Here is a 23,187-nt window from a genome sequence, read left to right as displayed (position 1 = left end):
GAGCAGAGAGGCTCTCTGCTCCTATGATGCTGCTTGGCCTGCTGTGTTCATCCAGCCCTGCACCTTGTTGTCTCAGATTCTCCAGCATCTGCAGTTCCTACTATCTCTATTTCTGGGCAACTTTCTAGCCCCCTCACCATTTTGGCGGGCATAGAGTATCCCAAAAAAGAGCTAATCAGTGGCAATACAGCTACCCAAAGGCACACCTGTCCCAACAAAGGTGCCCGACAATCATCATGCATCTACTGCCTGTGTACAGTAGCTTCGTTGAGGGCTTCCAGGTATCGCATCCCTGTTTTTGTTGCCAAACCTCCAATAAAACAGCAATTTTCAAGTGGGAAGCCTGTTGTAGTATTGTTTGGTGTAGGGATTCTAGTTACACAGTCAGATTCCAAACTACCTTAGGGGTTGGTTGGTTGCTTAGTTCAGTGGTGCGGCGAACTGGAATAACTCAGGTCACTTCCCTCCTGCATACTTCATTTTTGAAGCCATTGGGGCTGCAGCCCTCTTCTGCCTGTCTTGATTTTACCACCATCAGAGGTATTACCAGGACTCCAGATGGCATTGCTGTCAAGGTCACGGGAATACACAAGGCTCTCCAGCACAGCAATTTGGCAATCCTCTGAGATGGTGAGGTACAGGGTGATCAAATACAAACATCTTGGGATGAATTCCCATGCAGAATCAACAGTGCTTTTCTAACGTATAGCTAATTAGATAATGTGGCTTCATTCAGTTCTGGTTATGTGGGTTGATTGAAGTTTCCAGCGTAGTGTTGTGATAGTGCATTGCATGTCACAGGGGCAAAATTATACTTGCACTGAAGGATCAATGACTTTAACTTCAATACTGCAAATGCAATAGAAAAAAAAGCAATAATTAACCAGGAAGTATAGTGAAACAGAAATATTCCATCCCGTATTTAATTCAGTTGTAGGCGGTTGCATTCCCAAGTATCTGCTGCCTTTTTTCTTCTAAATGGAGATGGCTGTGGGTTTGGAAGATCCTGCCTAAAGATCTTTGATTTCCCCAGCCCCACCCCTCCTCCCTCTTTTTATTTCCTGGCTCCCTTCATGCTCCCTAGCTCTGAAGAAAGATCCCGACCCGAAATGTTGACTTTCCTGCTCCTCTGACGCTGCCTGAGCTGCTGTGTTTCTGCAGCTCCACACTGTGTTGTCTCTTACATCAGCATCTGCAGTTCTTGCTATCTCCAAGTGACTTGTAGATAATGCACACTGCTGCCACTAAGTGTCAGTGGCGGAGAGAGTGGATGTTTGTGCTTGTGCTGCAAACTAAGCAAGTTTCTTCATCCTGGAAGGTGTCATGCATTTTGAGTGTAGTTGGAGTTGAATTAGTTTTATCATCATGTACACTTGAATGAGTGCAGTGAAAAGTTTACAATACTGCAGCTTAGGGCACCATCTTAAGCATCTGTACCTAGGTATCTTGTACCTAAGTACTTGGTACAAAATTGAAAGAATAATAAATAAAAGTCCAGCATAAGAATAAAAAGGAAAAAGGTACTCGATTTACAGTCCTTTCACCCCAGTCTGTGCCAGCACCGAGCCTCCAGACCACAGTGGGCTAAGTCTCCAGACCATGCCAGGCTTCAAAACTCATGGCCTTGCCTCCTGTCTGCAAGGGCTTTGCCTCCCCGCGCTGGCCTCCAGACCGGGTCTATCCTCCCCATGCCGGCCTCCGGTCTGAGTCGCTTCCTCCAATCACCTCTCAGTAAGTTTAAACAAGTTAAAAAGTTTTTAAAAAAACACTCAAAGAAAAAGAAAAGGAGTAAAAGAAAAAGAACAGGCTGAGCAGAAGACCTCCAAGTGGAGCAATCTACTCTGTATCCACGCAAGTGGGGAATATTCAGTCACACTCCTGACTTGTGCCTTGTAGAAGTTAAACAGCCTTTGTGCAATCATCAAAAGACATCCCCACTTCTGACCTTCTGACAGTGGTCTGACCTTATGATAATGGTTATTGATAAAGCAGCTGAAGATGGTTGGGATAGTAGGAACTGCAGATGCTGGAGAATCTGAGATAACAAGGTGTAGAGCTGGATGAACACAACAGGCCAAGCAGCATCAGAGGTGCAGGAAAGCTGACGTTTCGGGCCTACACCCTTCTTCAGAAATGGGGGAGGGGAAGGGGGTTCTGAAATAAATAGGGAGAGAGGGGGAGGTGGATAGAAGATGAATAGAGGAGAAGATAGGTGGAGAGGAGACAGACAGGTCAAAGAGATGGGGATGGAGCCAGTAAAGGTGAGTGTAGGTGGGGAGTTAGGGAGGAGATAGGTCAGTCCAGGGAGGACAGACAGGTCAAGGGGGCGGGATGAGGTTAGTAGGTAGGAGAGGGGGGTGGGGCTTGAGGTGGAAGGAGGGGATAGGTGGGAGGAAGGACAGGTTAGGGAGGCGGGGACGAGCTGGGCTGGTTTTGGGATGCGGTAGGGGGAGGGGAGATTTTGAAGCTTGTGAAATCCACATTGATACCATTGGGCTTCAGGGTTCCCAAGCGGAATATGATTTGCTGTTCCTGCAACCTTCGGGTGGCATCGTTGTGGCACTGCAGGAGGCCCAGGATGGATATGTCGTCTGAGGAATGGGAGGGGGAGTTGAAATGGTTTGCGACTGGGAGGTGCAGTTGTTTAGTGCGAACTGAGCGTAGGTGTTCTGCAAAGCGGTCCCCAAGCCTCTACTTGGTTTCCCCGCTGTAGAGGAGGCCACAAGGGAATAACGAATGCAGTATACCATATTAGCAGATGTGCAGGTGAACATCTGCTTGATGTGGAAAGTCTTCTTGGGGCCTGGGATGGGGGTGAGGGGGGAGGTGTAGGGGCAGGTGTAGCACTTCCTGCGGTTGCAGGGAAAAGTGCCGGGTGTGGTGGGGCTGGAGGGGAGTGTGGAGTGGACAAGGGAGTCACGGAGAGAGTGGTCCCTCCGGAAAGCAGATAAGGGTGGGGAGGGAAAAATGTCTTTGGTGGTGGGGTCGGATTGCAGATGGCGGAAGTGTCGGAGGATGATGCGTTGGATCTGGAGGTTGGTGGGGTGGTACGTGAGGACGAGGGGGATTCTGTTTTGGTTGTTATTGCGGGGAGGGGGTGTGAGGGATGAGTTGCGAGAAATGCGGGAGACACGGTCGAGGGCGTTCTCGACCACTGAGAGGGCGAAGTTGCGGTCCTTGAAAAACAAGGACATCTGAGATGTACAGGAGTGGAATGCCTCATCCTGGGAGCAGATGCGGCGGAGGTGAAGGAATTGGAAATAGGGGATGGTATTTTTGCAGGAAGATGGGTGGGAGGAGGTGTATTCTAGGTAGCTGTGGGAGTCAATGGGCTTGAAATGGATATCAGTTTCTAGGTGGTTGCCAGAGATGGAGACAGAGAGGTCCAGGAAGGAGAGAGAGGTATTAGAGATGGTCCAGGTGAACTTAAGGTTGGGATGGAAGGTGTTGGTGAAGTGGACGAACTGTTCGAGCTCCCCGAGGGAGCACGAGGCCAGGCGCCAACTCTCCGACACCTCCTCCTACCGCCCCCTTGATCATGACCCCACCCCCGACCACCAAACCATCATCTCCCAAACCATCCACAACGAGTTGCGTCGGCGGTGGGCGGAGTTGGGTTGGCGGTGGTGGGCGGAGTTGTGTTGGCGGTGAGCGGAGTGGGGTAGGCGGTGGCAGCAGCGGTGACAGTAGGTACGTCCTCAGTGTCTGTGGTGTTGGCCTCGGAAATGAAGACAATGGCATCAGCAGCGGTGTCGATGGCGTCCACTGTCCCGGAAGTGGTGTACCCGGCAGCGGAGGATGTGACGTCATCCATGGGTGCTCCAACAGTGGCCACATGGCCAATGGCGGCGGGCACATTGTGGGGAAGGTCCTGGCTAGGGTTGGGGATTTGGGAGGTGGAGGAAGCCCGTTTTGGGTGGTAGTTGAGTGCCTCTGATTGTAGTGGCACGACAATCAAGCCTGCCCCAGCTCAGACCCTCTCTCTCCCAGACCTGCAAAGGACCTCTCCTGTTTTATATTCTTCGTAGGATCCACAACCTGAACTCACCATTCTACTCAGCTTTATTGGACACTAAAAACCGTAAGTACAGTAAACTTACTGGTGACTGCCACCCAAAACGGGCTCTCTCCACCTCCCAAATCCTCAACCGTACCCTGGACCTTGCCCACAATGTGCCCGCCGCCATTGGCCATGTGGCCACTGTTGGAGCACCCATGGATGAAGTCACATCCTCCGCCGCCGGGTACACCACTTCCGGGACAGCGAACGCCATCGACACCGCTGCTGATACCACCGCCTCCATTTCCGAGGCCAACACCACAGACACTGGGGACGTACCTATCGTCACTGCTGCTGCCGCCGCCTACCCCGCTCCACACACCGCCAATGCCGATGCAACTCCGCCCACCGCCGCCGCAACTCCGCCCACCGCCGCCACAACTCCACCCACCACCGCCGCCGCAACTCCGCCCACCACCGCCGACGCAACTCTACCCACCACCGCCGACGCCGCTCCGCCCATCGCCTCCACAGCCAGCAGCTCCAGAGGAGACGGCAGCACCCAGCCCTGCCGAGTCTTCACCATCCCCCCAGACCTCCCCCTTACTGAGGACGAACGGTCAGTCCTCAGTAAAGGGCTCACCTTTGTCCCCCTCCACCCACACATCAACGAATACCGGTCACGCTTGGACGTTGAACAGTTTTTCCGCCACCTCCACGCTTACTTCTTCAACCGTGAGCCTAACCCTCCCTCTACTGACCCCTTCTCCTGCCTCCAACACACCCCCTCCTCCTGGACATCACCCCAAGGCCTCCTACCCTCCCTCGACCTCTTCATCTCCAACTGCCGTCGAGACATCAATCGCCTCAACCTCTCCACCCCTCTAACCCACTCCAACCTCTCCCCCACAGAACGTGCAGCCCTCTGCTCCCTCCGCTCCAATCCCAACCTCACCATAAAACCTGCGGACAAGGGAGGCGCATTTGTAGTATGGCGCACTGACCTCTACATCACCGAGGCCAGGCACCAACTCTCCGACACCTCCTCCTACCGCCTCCTTGATCATGACCCCACCCCCGACTACCAAACCATCATCTCCCAAACCATTCACAACCTCATCACCTCAAATGACCTCCCACCCACAGCCTCCAACCTCATCGTTCCCCAACCCCGCACCGCCCGCTTCTATCTCCTTCCCAAAATCCACAAACCTGACTGCCCTGGTCGATCCATTGTCTCCGCCTGCTCCTGCCCCACCGAACTTATCTCCACCTATCTTGACTCCATTTTCTCCCCCTTGGTCCAGCAACTCCCTACCTACGTCCATGACACCACCCACGCCCTCCACCTTCTCCAAAACTTCCAATTCCCCGGTCCCCAACACCTCATCTTTACCATGGACGTCCAGTCCCTATGCACCTGCATTCCCCATACAGATGGCCTAAATGCCCTTGGCTTCTTCTTGTCCCGCAGGCCCGACCAGTCCCCCTCCACTGACACCCTCATCCGCTTAGCCGAACTTGTCCTCACCCTCAACAACTTCTCTTTCAATTCCTCCCACTTCCTACAGACAAAGGGGGTGGCCATGGGTACCCGCATGGGCCCAAGCTATGCCTGCCTCTTTGTAGGTTACGTGGAACAATCCCTCTTCCGTAGCTACACTGGCCCTAAACCCCACCTCTTCCTCCGTTACATTGATGACTGTATCGGCGCCGCCTTGTGCTCCCACAAGGAGCTTGAACAGTTCATCCACTTCATCAACACCTTCCACCCCAACCTTAAGTTCACCTGGACCATCTCTAATACCTCTCTCTCCTTCCTGGACCTCTCTGTCTCCATCTCTGGCAACCTCCTAGAAACCGATATCCATTTCAAGCCCACCGATTCCCACAGCTACCGAGAATACACCTCCTCCCACCCATCTTCCTGCAAAAATACCATCCCCTATTTCCAATTCCTTCACCTCCGCCGCATCTGCTCCCAGGATGAGGCATTCCACTCCTGTACATCTCAGATGTCCTCGTTTCTCAAGGACCGCAAATTCTCCCCCTCAGTGGTCGAGAACGCCCTCGACCGTGTCTCCCACATTTCCCGCAACTCATCCCTCACACCCCCTCCCCGCAATAACAACCAAAACAGAATCCCCCTCGTCCTCACGTACCACCCCACCAACTTCCAGATCCAACGCATCATCCTCCGACACTTCCGCCATCTGCAATCCGACCCCACCACTGGAGACATTTTTCCCTCCCCACCCTTATCTGCTTTCCGGAGGGACCACTCTCTCCGTGACTCCCTTGTCCACTCCACACTCCCCTCCAGCCCCACCACACCCGGCACTTTTCCCTGCAACCGCAGGAAATGCTACACCTGCCCCTACACCTCCCCCCTCACCCCCATCCCAGGTCCCAAGAAGACTTTCCACATCAAGCAGATGTTCACCTGCACATCTGCTAATGTGGTATACTGCATCCGCTGTACCCGTTGTGGCCTCCTCTACATCAGGGAAACCAAGCGGAGGCTTGGGGACCGCTTTGCAGAACACCTACGCTCGGTTCGCAATAAACAACTGCACCTCCCAGTCGCAAACCATTTCAACTCCCCCTCCCATTCCTCAGACGACATATCCATCCTGGGCCTCCTGCAGTGCCACAACGATGCCACCCGAAGGTTGCACGAACAGCAACTCATATTCCGCTTGGGAACCCTGAAGCCCAATGGTATCAATGTGGACTTCACAAGCTTCAAAATCTCCCCTCCACCTACCACATCCCAAAACCAGCCCAGCTCGTCCCCGCCTCCCTAACCTGTCCTTCCTCCCACCTATCCCCTCCTCCCACCTCAAGCCCCACCCCCCTCTCCTACCTACTAACCTCATCCCACCCCCTTGACCTGTCCGTCCTCCCTGGACTGACCTATCTCCTCCCTGACTCCCCACCTACACTCACCTTTACTGGCTCCATCCCCGCCTCTTTGACCTGTCTGTTTCCTCTCCACCTATCTTCTCCTCTATTCATCTTCTAGCCATGTCCCCCTCTCTCCCTATTTATTTCAGAACCCCCTTCCCCTTCCCCATTTCTGAAGAAGGGTCTAGGCCCGAAACATCAGCTTTCCTGCTCCTCTAATGCTGCTTGGCCTGCTGTGTTCATCCAGCTCTGCAAGTTGTTATCATTGAAGATGGTTGGGCCTAGGATGCTACCCTGAGGAACTACTCAGGGATGTCATGATAATTAATAGTTAAATATTATGTTATTAAGTATTTCAAGAGAGTTAAAGTTATGCCAATTCTTTTCTTGTTTGCATTTTACTGGGCAGTAAGAATAAAGTGTGTTTTGCTTAAATATATGATTAACCAGTGAAGAGTTTCCCCTGATTCCCATTAAATCTAGCTTTGCTAAGGTCCTTGATTCCAAACTCGGTCAAATGTGGCCTTGATTCAAGTCAGTCATTTTCTCCTCACCTCTGTAATTCAGCTCTTTTACCTATGTTTGAACCAAGGTTGTAATGAGGTCAAGACCTCAGATGCTGCTTAATAACATTGTTAGCGACACCTTGCATTTCTTTACTTCTTTATTCATTCATGGGATATGGGCATCGCTGGATGGCCAGCATTTATTGCCTGTCCTCAGTTGCCCTTGAAATGATGGATGTGTGCTGCAGTCCATGTGCTTTAGATAGACTCATAATCCTCTTGGGGAAGGAATTCCAGGGTTTTGACCCAGTGACAGTGAAGGAACAGTGATCTATTTCCAAGTTAAGACAGTGAGTGGTTTGGGAGGAAACTTGCAACTGATGGTGTTCACACGAATCTGCTGTCCTGTCTTTGAGATGGACTTGGTCATGAGTTAGCAAAGTCCTGTCTAAGGATCTTTGGCGAATTTCAGTAATGAATCTTGCAGATAGTGCATACTGCTGCCAATGTGTATCGGTGGTGGAGGGTGTGGATGCTTGTGAATGTGATGCCAATCAAGGGGGCTGTTTTGTCCTGGTGGTGTCAAGCTTCTTGAGTGTTACTGGAGTTGCACCCATCCAGGCAAATGGGGAGCGTTCCATCACACTCCTGACTTGTGTCTTGTAGATGGTGGACAGGCTTTGGTGAGGCAGAAGGTGAGTTACTGCCTCTAACCTGCTCGGGTAGTCATTGCATTTATATGGCAAGTCAAGTTGAGTTCCTGGTCAATGGTAACTCCCAGGATGTTGATAGTGGGGGATTCAGTAATGGTAACACCACTGAATGTCAAGGGGCAGTTACTAATGATCAAGAACAGACCCCACCGGCAGGGTTGGATTTGTCTTGTTTTGTGTCTAGAGGACATACCTGAGCAATTTTCCACATTGTCAGTGTTGTAGCAGTAATGGAACAGCTTGGATTGGGGTGCAGCACATTCTGGAGCACAAGTCTTCAGTACTGTTGTTAGAAGATTATCAGGGCCTTTGCAGTATCCAGTGCTTCCAACTGTTTCTTGATATAATGGGGAGTGAATTGAATTGGCTGAAGGCTGTCACCTATGATGCTTGGGAGCTCTGGAGGGGGCCAAGATAGATCATCCACTCAACAACTCTGGTTTTAGATTACTGCAAATGCTTCAGCCTTGTATTTGGGACTGATTTGCTGGGCTCCCCCATCATTCAGGTTCGGCATCTTTATTGAGCTTTCTGCTCCAGTGAGTTGCTTAATTGTCCACCACCATTCACTAATGGATATGATAGGGCTGCAGAGTTTAGATCTCATCTGTTGATTGTGGAATCACTTAACTTTGTCTATCACTTGCTGCTTTTGATGTTTGGCAGGTGAGTAATTCTGTTTTACTGCTTCACCACATTGATATCTCATTTTTAGGTATGCCTGGTGCTGCTCCTGGCATTCTTCATTGATTTTCATTTTCATTGATTAAGGGTTGATTTCCTGACTCAATGGTAAAGGTAGAGTGGGGGATATGTCAGGCCATGAGATCGCAGTTTGCATTGGAGTATGAACCTATTGTTGCTGAAGGCCCACAGCACATCATAGATGCCCAGTCATGAGTTGCTAGATCTATTCAAAGTCTGTTCCATTTAGCATGTTGATAGTGCCACAATGTAAGACATGATGTAACATATTACCGAATACCTTTAGGTTTTGGAAGCAACATACGAACACCAAATGTGAATCTAACAGCGATAAAGAGGAAAAGAGACATCAGTACTGAGGAGACCAAACCAGAAGAATATGTTGTTCCAGTGAGCTTCTGGCCATGAACCATAATCACAGAACAACCACAGTGGGAAGGAGCTGAAGTGTTTTGACTCAGAGACGCTGGAACCCAGAAACAAACAAAAAAAAGGCCAATTTTAGAGGAACTCGTATGAAGCAAATGAAACAATTAATTTCTTTCAATTGGTTGCCAATGTGTGGTGAGTATGCAAGACATATTAAACCTAATCTCTTATTCTATGTTTAGCTAAAGTGGTCCTTATTTGATGTTCATGTGCATTCATTTCTGGTGTGAATAACTGAAAGGCAACAGGAAACAAGTAACTAGTCTAATTTGCCTGCTCTAATCTTGTCCATGGTTACTTTGGTTGGAATCAAGTAAGTCTGCACAGACTGGGATTGCATTTTTGTCCAATGGAGGTGCAAATTGGATGATGTGGCTGAGCTTGTTTTCTTTTGACAGAAAAAGTTTTTCTCACCTTTTAGGTCAGGAAGATCTTGGGTGCAAAACACAAAAGTGTCTTTTCCAGTTTGGGGTCCACATTCTGAGAACCAAAGGACACGATAACGTCATTTAAGATGTAGCTAGACAGATACATGAATGGGCAGGGAGCAGAGGGATACAGATCCTTGGAAAATAGGCAACAGGTTTAGATAGAGGATCTGGATCGGCGCAGGCTTGGAAGGCCGAAGGGCCTGTTCCTGTGCTGTAATTTTCTTTGTTCTTTGTTCTGACAATTGTATTTCCTCTTACATGCTACTTTCATAGGATGCTTCAGCGTTTAGAACTCCTAACAACACATGTCCTTAAAGAATTTGTGACCAGTGGGGAAAGTCTGATTGGCAACATTCTGAAAGTGTGAAATGCTTTCACAAATTCTAATGTCACTAACAGATGCTGCATTTCAACAAAATCACAGAAGGAGACCATTCAGCTTATCATTTCTGCGATAGCTCCCTGATGGAGCAATTTATTTCTTATCACTCCTGTGTCTTTCCCCTGTAGCCATCCAAAAATTTCTTGCTCAGATACAGATCCAGTTAGCTTCCCTTTGAATACCTCAATTGTCCTTGCCTCTGCCACACTGAGAATATAATTTTCCTGTAGCAGTGAACTTTTAGGGTGTACACAGTCCAATGTTATTTTTAGTTGTTCTTTTGTGTGCAAATTTAAGTTCTATGGTATGTGAAAAGTTTTCTGTACTATAATAAATCTATACATTAATTCCTGAAAATATAATAAGCATGAAATATTAACATATTCCATCTTACTGTTCTGTTGACATATGGAATGGATGGTGATCAGGGCTTGTTTCTGAGTCGCAGGGCTGTCCATTTGATATTTCAGACATTCAAGCAACAAATTCAAGTCTGTTTTTTGCCCTGTAGATTAAAATGAAAATATAACAGCATGATATCTGCATACAGGGTGCTAAGTTGACACAGACACATGAAAAACCCAATAAGATTAAGAGCTTACAAACCACGATTGGCTGCAAATCAGGTTGCGTCATCATTTAACAGTTATGCATTTCAGGGAAAATATGTTTTCATCAATGTGCATGTAGCCCCTGGATCTTTACATATTAATAGAAGATATTATGTATACATTATCATTGCCTTTGACATTAAATCAGGAAGGAAATATTTAAGATGGTAGCTGTTAAGCTTCAGCACTAGATGTTTTGATTCTTGACTCTTTCACTCTGTTTAGAAGTAAAACAGAATAGTTTCTCAATATTAGCAAACTTGGAACAATCAGTTATTGAGAAGCCTGGGTGAAGGGATATATGGAAATTAGTGAGGTTGCAAAGTATAGCAACAAAGTTGCTCCCAAATGTAAAATGGGAATAAAATGAGGAAAGTTTACAGTAGCTTTAGTTTTGGATTTAAGAAAAGACAGACAAAGGTTCTACATCAAGTACACATAATATTGAATGGAATTATAGATGAACTTGGAATATTAAAAGCGAAATACTGCAAATGCTGGAGATCTGAAATAAAAACAAAATTCAGAAGAAACTCAGCAGGTCTAGCTGCATTTTTATAGTACCCCAAAATGAGAAACATAAATAAATTTTGCGAAGATAAATTTGAAATTCAAAGCAAGTGAATTTTATTTCCGTAAACCTGTTAGATAGGGCACCATAGGCAAAGCTTTGGGGTTGTTGCTAAAAAAATGTGCTTCAGTTGGTATCGTGTGATTCACACCATGCATTTTCAACAGACAATTCATCCATTGGAATCATAAAGCCAGAGCATTCTCACCCAGGAACCTGGTTCAATTTATCTTTCCATCCACTCAGGTTAGGTGGTGTTGGGCTCAAGACCCATCCATCATTTAAGTACACAAAGAAGGCTGATTCTTGTTTCTTTCTATTTAGTGAAGGAATGCTATATTGTTGAAGTTGCTGCCTTTTAGATGAGGCATTAAATTCAGTCACTGTATTTCAGTTCAGAGGCCAGAAAAGATCTCGTGGTGCTCCTGAAAAAGGAGATATCTAAGCCAACAATCATCCCTCAATCCGCCACAAAAAAACATGAATAGCTTGTTATTTATTTCACTGCTGTTTGGATCTCATCTGTGAATAAACTATATAGCTGCTTTACCTACAAAGCAGAAGCACTAAATTAATTAAGTTGCAATGAAGTATTTTGGGGCATCTTGAGATCCTGAGGTTTTTACTTCAAGTTTTATTCTTTCATTCCTTTTTTAATATTAGTTCTGGCAGAAATTCTACAATCTAGTTAGTGTAAAAGGAGACTCTGTGTTCTAAGCTAAGCTCGTTGAAATTTTAACAAGGGGAAAGCACTCACATACTAATAATTGAGTCTTTACATGTAGTCCACCAACTTTATTATTACTTCAGAAAGCAAAACCAAACGACTCTACCAAAACATAATTCAGTACCATATTTGTTCCATTTATTACTAAGAAAAATAATTTGAACTAAACATAAAGACAAAATATTTCCTTACATTAAACTCACTCAGAGCAGGAACTTCTTACCACAAAGTATTTTGCCATCTGTTCTTCCTGGGATTTCCATCTTTACCACATGTCTTCATATAAAGGTTCATGGAGATTTATCAGACAAAAGAAACTGTTGATCCTGCAATTTAAAATATAATATTGATTTCCACCAAGTGATCTGTAAAGATGCATAGCTTGATGAACAGAAATTTTATGTATTTTCTGATCAGGGCTCCAACACTCATTACCTAAAATTTGTCTGGAATGAGTTAACTCTACATCAGATTTACCACTAGATTTTGGTCCTTGATTTATCCCGAAAATATTTCTCTTAACAAGAGCATGGCTCCCTGGAAAGTGTAACATCAGCAAACAGATGCATAATTGCCAAATTATAAAACAAAAATATTTGATAGTGTGACTGCTATTTGTGGATGTTGATTTCACTAGTAGCAATGGCTTGCCAGCACCTTGTTGAAGTGTCCAGTTACGTGAGAGATTAGGTAGTGTCAACACACTTTTCTACCACTCAAAGCAAAAGGCAAATATACAAGCCTGTCATCACTTAGTATCTAAATGAGTACACTCCAGCAGAGGTCACAGCATTTGGGAGAAGCAAACTTTTGTTAATCTCTACTTTCTCAAGTATAGACGTAAAGAGCTCAATTGCACTGAGATCTTCATTGTAATTGAGACCTGCTAAACCAGCTGGAGATAGCTAACAAAACTTGGGAGTCTCCTTTTCTATGCTGCTGAATATCATACTGACCCTCTCAGTCATTCAAAAAAAATTGGCATTAAGGAAACATTCTTGCGTTAAAACTAGATCAAAGGAGGATATAAACACCTTATTTCTGTATCAAAGGGATATGTTGAATGTATATTTGCATTTTGCTTTTAGTACTTTACTAGGTTTAGAAAGCAAACACTACAGCAATGGCTTTGCAAAAAAATAGTATGAATTTATTGATTTAATATAATAAAGCTGAATATCAAATCTAAACCACATTTCTCGCAATAAACAGTTGAACTCATATCATCTGGTGAAAGGACAAGGTACATCAACACCTTGTTGAAGATGGTGGGGAAAGATTTCTTTGTTCTTCCGTCAGATTCCAGTTGTAATTGTGGTGGAATCACTCAGAAAGAGGCTAGAACACAGATTTGCTAGGTCCCAACTTTAACTGGGGTGAAATCTCCACTCAATCCGATCATGACCAACCATTAAGAGTTGGGATTTGACCCAGATCCCCCCACCTTGCGTTTGTCACTAGGCAATCAAATATACAGGAACATGGGGCAGGTAAATATTGGAGATGCTGGGAATACATGATTCAGAATCCGAAATAAACAAAAAAAGAAATTGCTGGAGAAACTCAGCTGGTCTGGCAGCACCTATGAAGACAAAAGAGTTAATCTGGAAGTTCTTAAGAAGGGTCATCAGACTCGAAACTTTAACTCTGTTTAATTGCTAGATCTGCTCAAGTTCTCCAGCAATTTTTGTTTTTGTTTGCTTCAGATCTCCTGCATCCACAGTTCTTTCATGATCCAGAATCTGCTGGCAATAGCATCCTGTTAGACACCCAAAAGTTTCTTCAGGAGAAATGACTGTTATGGAGATAGAGTTGTAATAAAGATTGTGGTCTTCATTTTGTGTAGATCTTCAGACAGATAAATCTACTCATTTTGACAACTATATATTTAACTACTCATCAGAATGCTACAAAACTTGATGTAAACTAAGGGTAAAGTTCATGATAAAGATATAATGAGATGATCTTTGAGTTGAACGATGAAATAAGACCACTGTAAGGCAATATTAGAAAGATGCAGGAACAGAGCACTTAAGCCTGATACTGGGCAACTGTAACCAGGTCTCCTACAATCTTTGCAGCAATACATGGATCGACTATATTGTGATCTCTAATAACTTTCTAAGCAAAAGCTGGCACCTATAATCTTTCCTTGATATTGGAACAACAGTTCAAAGCTTGTTTCACCAGAAGGATGATCTAGCATTTTGGCATCCCAGAAAAAAAGACCACTGTACACATTAAAAAAAAAGATTTTGCCAGTCAACACCAAGAAAGTTGTTTTATAACAAAAGTACAAAGAAAGCAATTAGTATAATGGCCTCAATAATGAATTAGTAAGAAAAGGATTACAAATTAGCCTTACAGCAATTATTAGCCAATAAGCAGCTGATTTCACCTATTTTGTGCAAAACTGCTATTAATTCAAATCATTCAGCCAGTTGCAGTCCTTAGCATTTTTCATACTAATATTGTTACTAGTACATATCTATTGTCAGATAATTTTCTTTACATTAAATTGATATATATTGCTTACAAGGTTTGTTGAAGAGACAGAACTTGTAATTACTGAATTATAATAAGCGTATGACGCTCAACATTTACACAAGTGATACACCTTTAAGGTGCTGATCCTCTGATTTTGGATTTGAACTGAATTATGTTTTGCTAAAAGGATGTGGTGTTTTTGGTTAGGTCATTTGTTGTCTATTTCTACTTCTATGATCTACTTTCTTAAACCACTGCAGTTCAAAGGGTGTAGGAATACATACAGTACTTTTAGGAAGAACAACACTGTTACAAACCATGGATCAGATCAGATTATTAACATAAAAATGGTATCCCTTAGTTTGCCATTATAGGCAACTAGTCGAATTAATCTTGAACACCCCTGGATTCACAACAACAGATTTTCGCATAATTTGAGTTAATCATCCATAACAAGGAATCAATAAATTTAATAAGTTGTTTCAGAACAAATAAGTAGTGAAAGCTGTGTATAATTAGGGTCCTTGAGTTGTTACATGAAGTATCAATAAACATAGATACTGTTGATATAGTTTAACTAGGTTTTAACTATTTTTTTAAGCAACCTGTTCAGAGATGTTATTACACATCTCTGGAGCAGGTTGGACTAGAACACCAGACTTCCGGTCCAGGGATATGGACATTACCACTGTGCCACAAGAGGGGCCCCTTTAACTAGGTTTTGCAAGATAAAAATGCATTCCATACATTTTGACTTTGAAGATTTAAGTCCAACAAGAGAGCACTCTCAAGATTTTGGGAGTTTTGAGGTAGTTCAGGTTTGCCTTACTAAACAAAAAACAAAGAACTGAGGATGTTGGAATTGAATCATAGAACCCCTACAGTGTAGGTTGAGGCTATTCAGCCCATCAAGTCTGCACTGACCCTATGAAGAGCCCATCCAGACCCACTCCCACATCCTATCCCCACATTAGCCATGAATAATCCACCTAGACTACACATCCCTAGACACTATGAGGCAATTTAGCATGGCCAATCCAAAGAGCATCTCACCCAACTCTTTTTACCCCACACCTACCATTGTTAACTCAATTAGCCTACACATCCCTCAACACTACAGGCAATTTAGCATAGCCAAATCCACCTAACCTGCACATGTTTGGACTGTGAGAGGAAACTGGAGCACCCAGAGGAAAACCACACAGCCTGTGCCTAAGGCTGGAATCGAACTTGGGTCCCTGGTGCTGTGAGGCATCAATACTAACCAGTGTGCTACCATGCTGCCCTTATGAATCTGAGTCAAAATCTGAATCAAAAATCTGAAACAAAAACAGAAAATGCTAAAGAAACTCAGCAGTTCTGGCAGCATCTGTGGACAGAAAGTAGAGTCAACAGTTCAGATCCAGTGATCCTTCATCAGAATTGATTGTAGATAGGAAATATTGATGTATATGCCAAAGACAGGGGTTTTTTTGGGATTGGGGTTGTCGGGGTAGGGGTGGGGAAGGAGTAAATAGGTGGAGATGGAGCTGAGAGAGGTAGTGCGAGGGGAAGGAGTAAATAGGTGGAGATGGAGCTGAGAGAGGTAGTGCGAGAGAGAGAAAACAGCAAAAGTAGAATGGCTCTGATGAAAGCTATCCATATGATGACAAGGCCTAGAGCGTGGGATTAGATAAAGGAAATGGAAGGAGGTGTCTGGGCCCTAAAATTATTGAACTCGATATTGAGTGCTGAAAGCAGCAGGATCCCCAAGCGGAAAATGAGATGCTGTTCTTCCAGCTTGCATTGAACCTTGCTGGAGCACTGCAGCCAGCCCAAGACAGAAATGTTAGCCAAAGAACACAGTGGCATTTTAAAATGGCAGGTAAACAGAAGCTTGGGCTACACGGGTGGCACAGTGGTTGGCGCTGCTGCCTCGCAGTGCCAGGGACCCAAGTTCAATTCCAGCCTTGCGCAACTGTGTATGTGGAGTTTGCACGTTCTCCCTGTGTTTGCATGAGTTTCTGCCAGGTGTTCTGATTTCCTCCCACAGTCCAAAGATGTGCAGGTTAGGTGGATTGGCCATGTTAAATTGCCCATAGTGTTCAGAGATGTGTAGCCTCAGTGGTTTAACAATGGTAAATGTGGAGTTATGGGGATTGGGTGAGATGCTCCTTGGAGAGTGAGTGTGATTTCATGGGCTCAATGGCCTTAATCTGCATTGAATAGGGAATCTATTCCATGATTTTTGCAGACAAAATGTAGGTGTTCCATAAAGGTGTTGCCCAGTCTGTGTTTCCCCAGTATGGAGGAGACCACATTGTGAGTAGCGAATACAGCAGATTAGAGTGAGTGAAGTGCAGGTAAATTGCTGCTTCTCCTGGAAGGTGTGTCTGGGGCCTCGTATAGTGAGGAGGGAGGAAGTAAACAGGCAGATGTTACACCTCCTGCGATTACATGGGAAGGTGCCGTGGGAGTGCGGAGTGGTGTTGGCAGTGGAGGAGGAGTGGACCAGAATGTCGCAGAAAGAACCGTCCCTACAAAAGACTGACAAAGGAGGGGAGGGGATTTTGTGTCTGATACTGGTAGAAATGACGGCTCATGACCCTTCAGCTGTGAATGCTGGTTGGGTAGAAAGTGAGGACTCAGGGGGACTCTATAAGTTTTGTGGAAGAGAAGATAAGGAGTGAGGGCAGAAGTGTGGGAAATAGGTCAACTACGGCTGACGTCCCTGTCAAGCACAGTTGTGGGGAATTCTCAGCTGAGGGAAAAAAAGTGATCATTTCTGAGACACCCCTCCAGAAGGTGGCATCATCAGAACAGATGCAAATGAGACAGAGAAACTCTGTATATGGAATGGACTCTTTACAGGAAGCAGGGTGTGAGGATGTACAATCCAATTAAGTATGGGTTTGTAGTGGATATCGATGGCCAGCCTATCTCCAGAAATGAAAACAAATGTGAAGGAAGGGAAGGGAAGGGAGGAGTCAGAGATGGTCCGGGAGAAGGTGAGAGCAGGGTAGAAATTGGAAGTGAAATTGATAAATTTTTCCATTCCAAACAAGAGAGGGTAGCAGCAGAGATGATACCATCGATGTACCAGAGAGAATTCTGGAAGGGTCCCAAGTAGGATTTGAACAAGAAATGTTACATGAACCTCACAAACAGATATGCATAATTAGGGCCCATGTGGATACCCATGGCCACACCTTCGACCTGAAAAAAGGTCAGAAAACTTAAAGAAGTTGTTCAAAGCGAGGACAAGCTTGGCCATGTGCAGAAAGGTGTGGTGGACCAAACTCCGACAAAAATGTTAAGACGATAGCCTAGACCCTAACTACTTTTTATTTTATAAAGTAAGTGTAAGGCGTGGTGTTCCAGATGCAATTCCAACTATTCAACTTTAAGCAAAACACACTATTTTTACACTGCAGATAAAATACAAAATAAAAGTAAAATAATTGGGTTGAATGCAAATACCAAAATGCTTAACAAAATAGTATATATATTAACTACGACTTATTAACTGTTCCAAGATAGTTACATTATATAAAACAAAGGCAAATTCAGTAAAATAGATTATCTCACAAGCAATTCCAACACCAGAAAGAGAACCTCAACTTTTAGCCAAAACAGAGAGGAATAGCAGCTTCCACATCCAGCTTCAAGATCCTAGCAGCTGCTGAAAGCTAAACCTAAAAATTCTGGTTCTGTGAGAGTTTGACCCCATCTATTCAGGCTGCTTCTATTGTTCCAACTTTAAAAAGGTCCCAGAAGCTGGTTACTTTATTTGCTTTAAGCAGCCCATTTCACACCTTTATCTCAAACTTAGAACATAGAACAGTACAGCACAGTACAGGCCCTTTGGCCCACGATGTTGTGCCAAACATTTATCCTAAACCTAAGGTCTATCTAATCTTACCTTATACTATCATCCGTATGCCTATATAATAGCCGCTTAAATGCCCCAATGAGGCAGACTCCACTACCCTCTCCGGCAATGCATTCCACGCCCCTACCACTCTCTGAATAAAGAACCTACCTCTGACATCTCCCCTATATCTACCTCCACTCACTTCAAACTTCCGCACAAAGGACAAAATACACCACTTAAAGCCATAGTATTGTCGCAGGGCAATTCAGGCCCTTTTTCCAGGAAGCAGGAGTGAGCCTTGAGACCATCTTGATGGGGGATGCACATGTAAAATACTACAAATCATGAGGAGGTGGCTGATGCCTACGAACTAGAAATGTTGAAACTTTTTCTTTTTTACTGTTGTCACACACACCAAGATATTGAGAGAAGTATTGTTTTGCGTGCTACACAGGCAGATCCTACCATACAAAGTGCATCAGAGTAGCAGAACACAGTGCAGAATACCCCGACGGAAGAGGGTGGAAGAGAGTATAACTGGAGTGAGGAGAGTCTTTGATTTTGTTGGCTGCTTTCCTAAGGCAGCATGAAGTATAGGTGGAGTCAATGGATGGAAGATTGATGGAATGGGCTGTATTCACAATTCTCTGTACTTTCATGGTCTTGCGTAGAGCAGTTGCCACACCACAGTGAGATGTGTCCAGATAGGATGCTTACTATGGTGCATCTATAAGAAAATCATGAAGAGTCTTTGTGGACATGCCAAATTTCCTAAGCCTCCTGAGGATGTAGAGGCGTTGTTGTGCTTTCTTGACTATCACGAAGTATGGTCAAGGGTGGGCCAGGGCAGACTGCTGCTGATCATTGCTCCCAGGAACTTGATGCTCTCGACCATCTCCACCTCAGCACCATTGATGCAGACAAGTGTTTAAAGCATGAGAAAAATCACAGATGTAAGTGGGAAGGAATTAAACAAGGGGGAAAAAATTGAGTCGAGGTATGAAGAGATGAGTTCCACAAGTCCTGCTTGTGGTTTGTCTTACCTATTTGAAATTCCACTTAATTTTGTCTCCGTGTACGAATGAGATCACTAGTCAACAGTTATTGTGAAGTAACTATGACCTTCTGTCGGAGTTTTCTAATCAAGTCTGACATCAGAGAGTGAAGAAATTCTATATGCAATTTCTTCTAATGATGATTTCAATTGTCATTAGCAGTAGTAGGAAAGATATTCCCTCACACATATCAAGAACTGGATTTCAAGTTCTCCCTCAAGCTACACTTTCAAGCTCAAAAGAGTCCAGAAGGAAATATCCCTTTAAATTAGAAATATTTATTTTCAAACATTCCAGCTGGAAATAATTATTTGCACAGTTTCACAGAAGAACTCAGAAACTTTTACTTCAATGGGCACCAAGCCGAACACATGCATTTGCCTCCAGAGGACTGCATTATGACATGGGCAACAGAGTGTAAAATATTACATTAGGCAAAACTGGGTCAATTCTGATCTTTCACTCATAACAAAGGTTTTGAAAAAATAGTGAGAAATAAGAACATTTTTGAAAATGCTGTGTCACCTCCTGCAGCGAAGGATAGTATTATTAAAATATGACCAATAAATTGATCAATATTTATGAATTGAAAATACAAATTTACCAAGTTATTTTGTGTGTTGGTAGATTTTTCACAGCATTGCTCACAGTTGAGTTGGATGATAGGATGAATTCTAATCTGTCGTGTTCTGAGATAAAGTTGAAATGTCAGATTTGCAAGAAGAAAAGAATGAGGACAGTGACTGAATTGAACATGGAACATAGAACAGTACAGCACAGTACAGGCTCTTCGGCCCATGATGTTGTGCCGACGTATTATCCTACTAAGATCAAACTACCCTGCATACCCTACATTTTACTATCCTCCATGTGCCTATCCAAGAGTTGCTTAAAAGTCTCTAAAGTATCCGATTCCACTACCTCTGCCGGCAGCGCATTCCACATGCCCACCACTCTCTGGGTAAAGAACCTACCTCAGACATCTCCCCTATACCTTCCTCCAATCACCTTAAAATTATGCCACCTCATAATAGCCATTTCCGCCCTGGGAAAAAAGTCTCTGACTATCCACTCTGTCTATGCCTCTCATCATCTTGTGCACCTCTATCAAGTCACCTCTCTTCCTTCTTCACTCCAATGAAAAAAGCCCTAGCTTCCTCAACCTTTCCTCATAAGACCTGTCCTCCAGTCCAGGCAGCATCCTGGTAAATCTCCTCTGCACCCGTTCTAAAGCACCCACATCCTTCCTATAATGAAGTGACCAGAACTGAACACAATATTCCAAGTGTAGTCTAACCAGAGTTTTATTGAGCTGCAGCATAACCTCGCGGCTCTTAAACTCAATTCCCCTGCCAATGAAAACCAACACACCATATGCTTTCTTTACAACCCTGTCGACTTGGGTGCAACTTTGAGGGATCTATGGACGTGGACCCCAAGATCCCTCTGTTCCTCCACACTGCCTAGAATCCTGCCATTAACCCTGTATTCTGCATTCAAATTCCACCTTCCAAAATGCATCACTTCACGCTTTTCTGGGTTGAATTCCATCTGCCACTTCTTTGCCCAGCTCTGCATCCCGTCAACGTCCTGTTGCAACCTACAACAGCCCTCCATGCTGTCCACAACTCCACCAAACTTCGTGTCATCGGCAAACTTACTAACCCACCCTTCCACTTCCTCATTCAAGTCATTTATAAAGATCACAAAGAGCAGAGGTCATAGAACAGATCCCTGTGGAACATCACTGGTCACCGAGCTCCAGGCTGAATACTTTCCATCTACTACCACCCTCTGTCTTCTACTGGACAGCCAGTTTTGTATCCAGACAGCCACATTTCCCTGAATCCCATGCCTCCTTACTTTCTGAATGAGCCTACCATGTGGAGCCTTATCAAATGCCTTGCTTAAATAAAAATATGGGGAATTTTAAAAAATGACAAATATGGGGAGGAACAGATGAAATAAACAGTGAGAAAGAGCAAGGAAAGAAATAAAAACATGGTGTGAAACATTTTCTTTCCTCCTTCCCTTCCAAACCCTTCATTCATTTTCTTTCACTCTAGAACAGAAACCTGCTCCATTCTTCACTACAATTATGTACAATGGTCATTTAATTCAACTGCACTACACTATCCAACATTCCTCCACTCCCTTAGTAACCAAAGCTCTATTGTTTTCAATCTGTATGTACTCAATGACTGCGCATTGACAATTCTCTGAGATAGAGAATTAAAAACGATGCCCAACTTTTGACTGAAGAAATAACCCTTATCCTGAGTCTGTGTTCCCATATTCTACATTTCCCCGCTGGAGGGGAAAGAAAAAGACTGCTTAAAATCTTTTGTTTCAATTTGACCACCTGTCTGTTCTGTAGGTGCTTCAGACCCTGAAGCGACCTTGTGATTATGTCACAGACCTTCACATCACTAGGCATTAATAGCACAATGTGGGTGGAGTTACAAAACTCTGGAACACCTAGAGGATAAGGACATGAACACAGAGAAAAGTTAACCTATAATTAACTTTAATTTAAAATCAGCCTGGTACATCTATGAAAAGTGAGTTTTGCAGTATTGAGTATTAGTGGAATAACTTGTATTTAAAGGCTAAGTCTGAAGACAGTCCTCAATTTTGCCTTCTCCTCACGAGTCTGTATTAAACCCAAACTCAGCGTGGCATCAAACCACATAAAAAGCCTCGCATTCTTCTAAAGTCAAGAAAAATAGACCTAATCTATTCAGTCACTCTATATAACACAATTCCCTATTTCCTGTTTAAATCCTCATCCATTATGCTAATTTCAATTCTATCCCTTTTCCTGTCCTGTTCCTTTCAACTCCCATTCCATTTCCTTTCTCCTCCACACTGCATTCCCCACGTCCCTTTCACATTGTTTCCTAATGCTCATTTCAAAAACATTCAATGAAAATATGACCCAGAGCCCTCAAAGTTTATATAACCTTTGCTTTGATTGATGTCAAGCTGGTGCCCAGTTTCGGAATCGGAGTTCTAAAGAAGGGTCACTGGACCTGAAATGTTAACTCCAATTTCTCCTTACAGATGCTGCCAGACCTGCTGAGTTTCCCCAGTAATATCCGTTTTTGTTTCTGTGTCTATTCTGTCAACCTCTGCTTCAATCTCATTAAAACACAATAAAGTTGCCTATCACTCTCTAGAGACATCGGAAACTGGGTGCCTGGGGCTGCTCTGCTTGGGGCTCTCTGTCCCCCCCAAACACACCATGACCCCCGACAGGACTCTCCTCCCTCAGTCTCCGTCCCTCTCTCCTTCCGTCCTGCCCTCTCTCTCCTTCTCTCCCTCCCCTTCCCTCTCTCTTTCTTTCCTTCCCTCTCTCTCTCTCCTTCCCTTCCTCCCTCTCTCTTTCCTTCCCTCCTCTTTCTCCTTCCCTCCCTCTCTCCCCTTCCCACCCTCTCTCTCATTCCCTCCCTCCTTCTCTCTCTCATTCCCTCCCTCCTTCTCTCTCTCCTTCCCTCCCTCCCCTTCCTTCCCACTCTCCCCAACTCTCCTGCGACATTTCTCTCTCTCCATTCCAACAGGAGACCCTCTCACTCTGACAGCGTTTTTATTTCTCACTCACTCGGACAGTTTCTCTCACTGACAGGAGGTTGTTTTTATTCCCCTCCCTCGGGATTTCTAAGACCCTCTTCGTCCTCGTTCCCCGGCGGCGGACCAACGCTTCCCGCCAAATAGTAAACCGCCCGGCACGCGGCGACGCCCTGACATCATGACCCGATGCCCCACCCCTGCGTCATTACGACAGCGGAACAGGAAGTGGAGCTGCTTCAT

The 23,187-nt window shown here is 44.7% G+C and overlaps 1 protein-coding gene across 1 annotated transcript in view; it reads right to left on the bottom strand.

Moving 5' to 3' along the window:
- Positions 1–10,709, bottom strand: part of LOC109928292 (telomere repeats-binding bouquet formation protein 1) — a 123,590-nt gene extending 112,881 nt beyond the window's left edge. Inside the window, exons 1-2 of the mRNA XM_048605947.1 lie at positions 10,676–10,709; positions 10,468–10,578 (exon numbers count right to left, since the gene is read on the bottom strand). Of these exons, the coding sequence (XP_048461904.1) occupies positions 10,468–10,578; positions 10,676–10,709 (145 nt within the window). The remainder of the gene's footprint in view (positions 1–10,467; positions 10,579–10,675) is intronic.
- Between the last annotated feature and the right edge of the window lie 12,478 nt (positions 10,710–23,187).

The sequence above is a fragment of the Rhincodon typus genome, chromosome 15 (assembly GCF_021869965.1).
Source record: "Rhincodon typus isolate 14 chromosome 15, sRhiTyp1.1, whole genome shotgun sequence".
Lineage (NCBI taxonomy): Eukaryota > Metazoa > Chordata > Chondrichthyes > Orectolobiformes > Rhincodontidae > Rhincodon > Rhincodon typus.
Note: the sequence above shows the minus strand (reverse complement) of the source record. Positions and strands in the feature narration are given on the sequence as shown.